Source organism: Balaenoptera acutorostrata, chromosome 6 (assembly GCF_949987535.1).
Source record: "Balaenoptera acutorostrata chromosome 6, mBalAcu1.1, whole genome shotgun sequence".
Classification (NCBI taxonomy): domain Eukaryota; kingdom Metazoa; phylum Chordata; class Mammalia; order Artiodactyla; family Balaenopteridae; genus Balaenoptera; species Balaenoptera acutorostrata.
The window spans coordinates 112,578,427-112,588,607 of NC_080069.1; the positions used below are offsets into that span (position 1 = coordinate 112,578,427).

General features: G+C 50.0%; 1 protein-coding gene across 2 annotated transcripts in view; it reads right to left on the bottom strand.

Annotated features, from left to right (window-relative positions):
• Window positions 1-2,530: 2,530 nt before the first annotated feature.
• The window catches only part of TTLL11 (tubulin tyrosine ligase like 11), a 274,872-nt gene continuing 267,221 nt past the window's right edge, over window positions 2,531-10,181 (bottom strand). The window contains exons 9-11 of one of the 2 annotated variants that reach the window (XR_009008679.1): window positions 4,321-4,447; window positions 3,355-3,656; window positions 2,531-3,113 (exon numbers count right to left, since the gene is read on the bottom strand). Coding sequence is in view for 1 of the 2 variants with exons in the window: in XM_057548845.1 (XP_057404828.1) it covers window positions 4,423-4,447; window positions 4,740-4,782 (68 nt within the window). In the remaining variant the exon portion in view is untranslated. Of the gene's footprint in view, window positions 3,114-3,354; window positions 3,657-4,320; window positions 4,448-4,739; window positions 4,783-10,181 lie in introns of those variants that run through there. The other variant, XM_057548845.1, reaches the window with a different exon arrangement.

Below are 10,181 nucleotides of genomic sequence, written 5' to 3' on the forward strand. Positions count from 1 at the left end.
AACACTGTTATAGACTTTTCTCTCATCTAATATTCACATTCCAACATTCTCAGTAGAACCAATAATGTCCTTTTATACTATTTTTTCCCTCCAGCACAGGATCCAGTCTGGGGTCAGAGATTGCATTCGGCTGTCATGTCTCTTTAGCCTCGTTTAATCTGGAACATTTCTATGACTGTTCTTTATCTTTTATGACATTGACATTGGAAGAATACGACCAACCATTCCTCCCCCAACCCCCACCTGCCCTTTTAAATAAAAATAGAGTTTTGCATTTGTCTGATGTTTCCTTGTGACTAGTTTCTAGTTATTCATTCTTGGCCAAAATACTGCAGAGAGCATATATTGAGTCCTTCTTAGACTAATACACCTGGAGGCACATGACACCTGTCTATCCCTCCCTGGAGATGTTAATTTTGATCACCTGATCAGGGTGTGGCCCAATGTCTCCACTGTATAATTACTGGGGTTTTTTTGTTTTTGTTTTTTGGTCTTGCTTGCAGCTAATATGCAGTCTGTGGGGAGATAGTCTGACATCATACAAATATCTTGCTCATTGCCAAAACATCCCACTAGATTTAGCAACCCTTAATGATTCTTGAGTGATCCAGTCTTTACTAGGATGGTTGCAAAGGATGGCTTTCCAGTTCTAGCATTTCTTCCACTTCACTGGTTGACTCAGAATTTTACTGTAGCAAAGGTCCTCCATTCTTCCTATGTATTTGCTTATCTATTATCAGTGTGGACTCATAAATGTCTGTTTTTATGGGCTTATAATTCATTACTCTACTTGATTGTTTTGGTGCTCAAACACTCCCAGATTTGGCCACTGGGAGCCCCTCCAAGCCGGTGCCCATGTCCTGTGACATGCCCTCAATGTGGTTTTTGAACATTCCCTTACTTTCTAGCCTCACAAGATGTTCCAGGCTCATCATGTACCTACCCTGCCCCAGCTCTGGGATTAGTCATTTCTCTGAGGAACTCTGGGGAATGGAATTACAGACCAAGAGCTGAGAGCTGCTAGAATATCCTTCCTTCTTGACCTTTTCAGCAGACAGAGCTAGGAAATAAATGTATTGTGTGTGTGTGTGTGTATACAAATATACATTCAAAGATGTATACATGTGCACATATATATACACATTTTAGAAATCATGAGTTTGCATCTATATTTCCAAATCCATGGAATCTGAAGTTTAACAAGTGTTCTGAGCGACGCCTGAGATCAGAGGGTGGGGAGGTGGAGCTGCTCCCGGACCCCTGCCCCCAGTGGGAGGGGGTGGGGGCACAGCCTGTATGGAGGAACGGACAAGCATGCCAACCTGGAGGGCAAATTCCCAGGGAGATTCCTTCCTGGACTGTCGTCTCCGCTGGCAGTGAGTCTTGCTTTGCTCTCCACGGTACACCAAGCCTTAGGGTACCAGTCTGCGGAAGTCTCTCCGTAGGTCCTGAATGATGCTGAAGTAACTCAAATGATGCTTCTTCAATAAATGGGAGTGTGCTGCTAAGAAAAAGGAGGGACTTTGAAAAGAAAAACTTGGGATTAAAGCATATCATTGCTAAGAGCAAAAAACAGAACACGTGTGCTTAAAAGTCAAAGTCGTGGTCCATGCTAGAACTTCGGCTTGAAGAATTATCTAAGAATATTGCAAAAGACAAATAATTGGAAATCTGGAGAATTAAACAATCATACTAGCAGAAAAGCAGGCAAAGGATATGAAATGGCAAGTCACAAAGAAGGAATACAAATGGACAGTAAATAGGTGAGAATATGCCCATTCGAACTAGTAATTCAAGAAAAGCAAATGAGTACAGCAATGAAAATATGTTTTTGGCCTAACAGTGTTTAGGTAATAGAAACAAAAAAGGAATCAACCTAAGTAGAGAAAAATATATTGAGAAAATATAAGTGCTGTGATTCTGCTGCATCAGGTGTCACAGCAGATTGTCGAGGTGAATTTGTTTTCTGTTATTAGGCTGTAGGGTCCAAGTTTATTCAACTTTGTACACTTAGCACCTAACATGATGCTTGGCACAAAGTAGGTTCATAAAAGGAAAGGTCGTATTTCTTGACCACAGAGCAATAATAGTAGGAATTAATCACAAAAGTTTACCTGCCGCTTGGAAATTCAAAATGCATGTAGAAGCGTGTGTGCAAACATGTGTGTGTGTAGGTGTGAGAGCCAGGGACACTAGCTGTGATGGGTGTGGCATGGGTCCATGTGGGTAGGTATAGCCTACACGTTGGGATGGGATGTGTTTGAGCGTGGTTCTGTCCAGGTGGTCTGTTATCAGTGTGCGTATGTGTTGGGTTGCACCCCACAGGCCTGCAAGCCTTGCAGTTGTCCAGCCTCAAGACCAAAGAAAGAGCCTGGAAACAGCCACAGAGACATCGGTGGTTTATTGGACAGGGGATCTTACACGTCTAAAACAAAGGGTCCTGGAGCAACACCCCACGGTGTACAGCAGATGGCAGGCACGACATGGCAGCCATCTTGGCTACTCAGGGGAGAAGGAGGCTGCCATTTACAGGGGAACTGATGTCAGGTTGGCTCATCAGTCACCAGGGAAACCCGCGGCTGGGGCCCGTCCCTCACCACCCCTCCGGTTAATGACCATCACCATCACGAGGGCAGATGTTTCCCTTTAAGAAACTAGCAGGTGGAGCCGTTCTGGCCTAAGGACTAGAACAATTACTAGCTGGGGAAGGGGGTAAAGATGCTCAGGTGACAGCGTGTAGGAGAAGCAGGGCCTGGTCGAGCAGGGGAGGTACAGAGAGCAAGAGAGCCGCCATCTTGAGTGGCCTGACCACACACTCCACCCCTACATCCTCTGCGCGACCCTTACCATCTGGGTGGCCCCTCTTCCGCAATATCCCTGGGGTCCGGTATGTAGAGGGGCACTGCGACCAGATACCACACGTGCGATACAGACAGCAGCACCTAACGAGTATCAGGGGTAAGACAGGCACTTATCCGGTCAATTTTTCCTGGGAGTCCAGAGCAGGACGACAGTGGCATCTCGCTGGAGACCCAACAGTCAGACTCCTTTCGCAGTGAGGCAGCCGCTGTTGCACAGTCCGTAACCAGATTCCTTCCGCCCAGACTAGGGACCTAAGATGTGTAACAGGCACGATACAGGGGAGATCGTGACCACTGAGCAAAATACGAGCGGTGACAGCATGCTGAGATAACACCACCCCTCCCCGTGGTCATCGCCCTGGCCTGCAGTGCCATGTCACGTAACAAGCACATAACAATCGACCGCAGGGCTAACACAGTGCTGCTTTCTCCAGCAGGCAAAAATCTGTCCTACTCCCCACGGGGCAGGGAACGCAAATCACCAGGGACTTACCTGACAGCCCCAGGGCCATCTTACAATGTGCTCCCCGGGGGTAGATCGGATGGCAAGGGCAAAAGTGAGTTATCGTCCTGGCCAATAGTTGTCGACGGCCCTTTGGTGGTCAAGAGTTGTACTCGGATGGGGACTTGTTGGCTCTGGGTTAACATAGCGTAGGCACGGGGACGATGGCTCCTGGGATGCTCAGTGATCGTTCCTGGGCTTGAGTCAGCCTCCCGATCCACAGCTGAGAGCAGGTTCCCATCTCTACGGTTAACTGGTCCAGCAGCCTTTCAGTTAGGTCGGCAGCAGTGGGGCTGTAGGGCGGGTGAAAACGGCAGCGTGTGGCATTCTTAGCGGCCCATTCCTCAACTTCAGCGTGGGTCCCTTGGTCACTAGTGATATTCACAGGGGTCCCATATGTCACACACAGCTGTTCTAGACCCCCAGTGGTGGGTTTCCGCGTTGCTCAACAACATGGGTAGGCCTTTTGTAATGTCTTCCACCTGTTACAACACACCGTAGGCTGCATATAGCTCCGCCCCCTCCCGCAGCTGGGACCAGAAGCCCCAGGGTACTCTAGTATTTTGCCATTGCCACAGGCCTCAACCAGGGCTTTCCGGGGAACTGGCCACAAGCCTGCCTCTGAGTTAATATCCCTAAAGCCTGTGTCTGTAGCTGTTTAGGGGTGGAGGGTGTGGGTATCTCGTCTTACCCAACCAGAGAACGCCTAAGTGTTTGACAGCTATGCCAGGTCTGTACACTGTGTCTGTACTCTCCAGCCATCGCCGTGCAGTCAGATGAGCCAGGCGCACGGGGCTGCTACTTATAAACTGGAGAGTGATGTTAACAGAACAACGTCAGTATAGCGGAAGATAAAGACACCTCTCACAGTGGTCAGCTGTCACAGCGCCCCAAGTGCTAGCGGACGGCCCCCGCACCTCCCCGATCACCCCACAGTTTTCGGTTCCCCGTCCTTACCTTCCAACATCTCCGCGTTCACAGGAGTTTCCTCGGCTTCCTCGGCTTCCTGGCTGACAGCTGTTGGGCTGCACCCCGCAGGCCTGCAAGTCTTGTAGTTGCTCAGCCATGAGACCGAAGAAAGAGCCTGGAAACAGCCAGAGACATCAATGGTTAATCGGATAAAGTGTCTTACACGTTCGAACCAGAGGATCCTGGAGCAACACCCCGCCGTGGGCAGTAGGCAGGACGTGGCAGCCATCTTGACTACTTGAGGGAGAAGGAGGCTGCCGTTTATAGGGCAATTGACGTCAGGTTGGCTCATCAGTCACCAGGGAAACCAGCGGCTGGGGCCCCTCCCTCACCGCTTTTCGGGTTAACGACCATTAGCCTAAGGACCAGAAGGATCTCTAGCTGGGGAAGGGGGTGGCGATGCTCACGTGACAGGGTGTAGGAGAAGCAGGGCCTGGTCGAGCAGGGGATCTACAGAGAGCAAGAGAGCCGCCATCTTGAGTGTCCTGACCATATAGTGATGTGTCCCAGTTTAGCTCGTACAGAGCAGTGGTCAGGGTGCGTGACACGTGCCGAAGGCGGAAGCTCAGGCCCGTGGGGTCCCGGGAGGTAGGGCAGAGGCAGATGCGTTGTGCCCTGGCCAGGCTGTGGGCATCAGCAGCTGAGTCCCTGGCTGGCCTGTCCATAGGTCCTGCTGCAGCTGTGACCACGGGCCAGGGGACACAGGGGCGGGGGTGGGGGAGCAGGGAGACACAGGATGGGGGCTGGGGGGGGGGGCAGGAGGACAGCACAATGCCTTCAGACCATCTCTCTGCAAGCAGCACTCAAAGTCAGCCCCCAGCACTGGTCCCTGCCCCCCTACAATCTCCCTTCCAGGTCATCCCCTCTTCCTTTCAAGCTATAGACAGGGAGTGAGTTCAAGGTCCTCCCACTCCCACTGGAGGTTTGGGGAAACAGTCCTGGCAAGAGGAGGGGGGCAACGTGTTCATTATAGGAAATGAGCAGCACAATTGCATTCTAATAAATCAGTGCAGATTTCCGAGCAGCACAGCGTCTCATGGGCTCCGCGGGCTGTGGAATTCAATATGATATGCTTCAGCCTGTCAGCTAATGGGCTGCTGCTGGATGCCATGTGATCCAACCTTCCCGGGGACGTTAAACGATGCTGAAAAGTGGCCCAGATTTATCTAGCGGTGCAGTGTGTGTCCCTGCCTGTGGGCGTGTAGGGAAATGACAAGTTGTGAAAACAGGTCTTTGTGAGCAAGGTGGGAGGGGACAGGGTTTTCAGGGCTGCCCCGTGCTGGGGTTGTCGCCAGCTCACCCAGGTGACACACGGCTCCACGACATAGAGCATCAGTTTCCCCACCTGTTAAATCCATTATTTGATTACTATTCCCTCTCTCACCTGTTATTCGTTCATTCATTCCCAGAACATTCCACCTACTATGTACTGAGTTGTGTGCTAGGTGCTGCCAGGGCTGCCAACGGGATGGACAAGGCCCTGCCCTCCTGGAGGGAGGGGAGAGGGCATTAAATAACTGCCATGAGAAGCGCCATCAATTCTCATGGCGCCTTATCACCGGGGCCGCCGCCAGCTTCCTGTTGCCGGGATCCCTGCACACCGTCCCACTCCGTGGTCCACCCTCCAATCCTAAGCTCAGTTATCTTTCCAACCACAGCCCCGATCACAGTGTCCTCCGAACACTCTCCAGTGGCAAGGAGGACATCTTCAGGGTGGCCTGCGCTGCCTGCAGGGCTGGCCCTCTGCCAGCCTCCCCTGCCCACGCTGTCCTCGCTCTCTGAGCCGGATCTGCGCGCAGGGCCTCCCTCCGTGCTGCCTCCTCTCTGCTCTGCTCACCTCTCTGCTCTTAGTTAACCCCCGTCCATCTCACAGCATCAGGTGGGCAGGGCCATGTCTGGTTTTGCTCGCATCCTCGCCTCCCCAGGGTTGGCACGGTGCTGGCCCGGGGAACGTGCTCAGTAGCTAATGACTGGGGGGAGGGGGAGGCGGGAGAGGGGGGAGCCAGCTGAGCAGGCCTTAGCCAGGTCAGAGGGTCCCTGGCAGGGCTGGCAGAGGTACAGACCCCCACAGGGCACAGGGCACGGGAATCCAGAGGGGCCACAGGAGCCAGGCAGGGAAGTGCAGCTGTGAGGCTCGTTATCTGACTCACGCGTTTAAAGGTCCCCAGGATGCAGGGGAAGGACCGATGGCAGACGGAGCAGTGGAGGTGGCCGGAGCAGCAGGAAGTCCTGCAGGCGCCCCGGGGGAATGGCGCGGGGCTGGGGAGCTGTGGGTACCTTCCCCACTGGCGGAGGGCTGGAGGGCTGGCCCAGATGGGGGCTGGCAGCGAGGGTTTGGGGTTTAGGAGGAAGGAGCTGCTTTACAGCCTACATCTCACTGGCCCCTACAGACCAGGAAGGGTCCCTGGGCCCCCGCTCCCCTGTGCGAGCCCCGTGGCAGCGGTGTTTGTGCCGACTGCGTCCTCTTGCAATGCCCCCCACCCTGGGGAATTTAGGGGAGGGAGAATAACCTGCTCCCTGAAGGGCTTTCATTTATAATCTGGAAAGAGCCATAGACCTACTAAATAAAACGGCCTCCGTGCAGACTTGCAGGGTCTATTATAATTACCTGGGAAGAGCCAGTCTGCTGCTTTGTTTTTTTTTTTTTTTTTTTTTTTTTAAATTTTATTTATTTATTTATTTATTTATTTATTTTTGGCTGTGCTGGGTCTTCGGTTCGTGCGAGGGCTTTCTCTAGTTGCGGCAAGTGGGGGCCACTCTTCATCGCGGTGCGGGGACCGCTCTTCATCGCGGTGCGCGGGCCTTTCACTATCGCGGCCCCTCCCGTTGCGGGGCACAGGCTCCAGACGCGCAGGCTCAGCAGCTGTGGCTCACGGGCCCAGCTGCTCCGTGGCATGTGGGATCTTCCCAGACCAGGGCTCGAACCCGTGTCTCCTGCATTAGCAGGCAGATTCTCAACCACTGCGCCACCAGGGAAGCCCTGCTTTGTTTTTTAATTTGCATTTTTCAAAGTGTTTAATGGATATTTATACAGAAAAAACAGCCTATCGGGTAAATGCACAACTTTACATTAGGCTGAGAAGGCTGAGGGGATACTGGGTCTTCACCCCTCACTCCTCATGTCCACTGGGTTCAGCAGTCAGAAGGCCACCTTCACAGACTAGCAGATACAGAGACCAAACTAGTGGTTACCAGTGGGTGGGTGGTGGGCAGGGGAGGGGGCAATACAGGGGGAGGGGATTAAGAGGTACAAACCATTATGTATAAAATAACCTACAAGGATATATTGTACAACACAGGGAATATAGCCAATATCTTACAATAACTATAAACGAGTATAACCTTTAAAAATTGCGAATCACTATATCGTACACCTGTAACTTATATATCAGTAATATTGTACATCAACTATACTGCCTCAGTTTAAAAAGTTTTTTAAAAAATATAAGAAGGTTGCCTTCACTCATTCCCTCATTTATTCATTCCACACACATTTCCCGAGCACCTCCTCTGACCGGGGGTGGGATCCAGGAGTGAATGCACACAGCCCTCCCCTAGAGGGAGAATCACCTTGCAGTGGGTTAAAGGGACACACAAAGGCTGGGGCGGGGGGACCCAAGACAGCCTGCGAAAGTGGGGTCAGCTTTGCAGAGGAGGAAGCTTACCAGGCCACAAGGGAGGGAGCGCATCTGGGGTAGAAGGAAGAGCCTGGACGTAGCCCTGGAGGAATGGAAGAGATGGGGCTTTGAGGAATGGTCGAAAGTGTGCCGAGTCCTGAGCTCAGGTTCACCAGAGAAAGAGGCAGCCTCTCGGCGGGCTGCTCCGCTGCTCACCTCCAGGGGGTGCCCCCAAGGTCCTTCCCTGGGTGTCACTGCCCCCTGCACAGTGCACAACCCTCACGGCTGCATGTGGTGGGCCTTTTGTTGGGGCTGGGAGAAAGCTGGGCCCCAAATGGGCAGGTCCCCCAAACCAAGTGGGGAGTTTGAGCTGGATCCAGGTGGCAGGAAGCTGTTTTGTGTCTTTCGGAAGGAGGGTGACACCATCAGAGTGGCATTTCGGAAAGACCACTCTGGCAGCCTGTGGAGAATCTGTTGAGGTACAGAGACAGTTGGCTGCCAAAAAATGGTCCGTATAGAACACGTATTTTGCAAAAAGATATGACAGAAGTCTAATTCTTTTCATCTGCAAAGTGATGCTGCAAATCAACAAGAAAAAGACCAGCCGAAAAATGGGCAAAGAACACGAGCAGCCGGTTTGTAGGAGAGGAAGTACTCAAGACTTTGAAACACAGAAGAAAGCTTCTCAACCTCATTCGTAAGAGAAACAAATTAAATCTGTAATGAGATGCTGCCATGTTTTTTTCACCCACGGACTGGCAAAGGTTAGCGTTTTGATAACAAGCCTTGTTGGGGAGGATGGGGGAGGATCTGGCCCTCTCACACACTGTTGGTGGGACTGAAAATTGGTGTGGCCTCTTGGGAGGGCAATCTGGCAATATTGATTGCAATTTAAAATGCATATACCCTTTGACTTAGTAATTTGACCTGTAGGATGTACTCGTACGTGTGCATAAAGATACGTGTACAAGAACAATCCCTGCGGCACTTTATGTAGTAACAGAAAACTGGAAACAAACTAAATGCATCAACTGGGGGCCATTTAAGTAAACGGAAATATTCTACGTCATTATAGTGCATCGCATAAGGTCATGACAATGGTGCCATTAAAAACCTGAGGCCAGCTGACACGTACATGTCCCGCAACAACCTCCCAGAAACAGCGTTAAGTGAAAAGTAGAGTGCCGGTTAGCGGATACACACATATGTAAGAATTCATGTATGTGTACAGACTGTCTTTGAAAGGAACACACAAAACCCAGAAACTATAGCTGCCTCTGGGGACAGACTGGAGAATTGAAACACAGGGGTGAAAGGGAGATTACTTGTCCCTGTACATCTTTTTGTGCTGTTTTTATTTGTTTTAGTCATTATATATATGCATTAATATCATATGGGCATTTATATATGTGTGTATCTCCACTGCCTATTTTTAAAAAATTATTGCAAGCCACTATAGAGAACATTATGGAGGTTCCTTAAAAAACTAAAAATAGAGTTACTATATGATCCAGCAATCCTAACTCTTGGGCATATATCGGGAGAAAACTCTAATTTGAAAAGATGCATGCATCCCAATTTTCATAGCAGCACTATTTTCAATAGCCAAGACATGGGAGCAACCTAAATGTCCATCGATAGATGAATGGATAAAGAGGATGTGGTACATATATACAATGGAATATTACTCGGCCATAAAAAAGAATGGAATAATGCCATTTGCAGCAACATGGATGGACCTAGAGATTATCATACTAAGTGAAGTAAGTCAGACACAGAAAGACAAATATCACTTATATGTGGAATCTAAAAAAATGGTACAAATGAACTTATTTTCAAAACAGAAATAGACTCGCAGACATAGAAAACAAACTTATGGTTACCAAAGGGCAAAAGGTGGGGGGAAGGGATAAATTAGGAGTTTGGGATTAACAGATACATACGACAATCTATAAAATAAACAAGGACCTACTGTAGAGCACAGGGAACTATATTCTATATCTTATAATAACCTGTAATGGAAAAGAATCTGAAAAAGAATAGATATATGTGTGTGTGTGTGTGTGTATAACTGAATCACTTTGCTGTGCACCTGAAACGAACACAACATTAAAAAAAAGAAAAAGAAAAAAACTACAGCAACCACAAGAAGCCCAGGTGGCTGAGTGTGATTCCCATGCAGCGGAGGCTCATTTTACCATGTCCTTGGGGAATGAACTTCCATGAACGTGA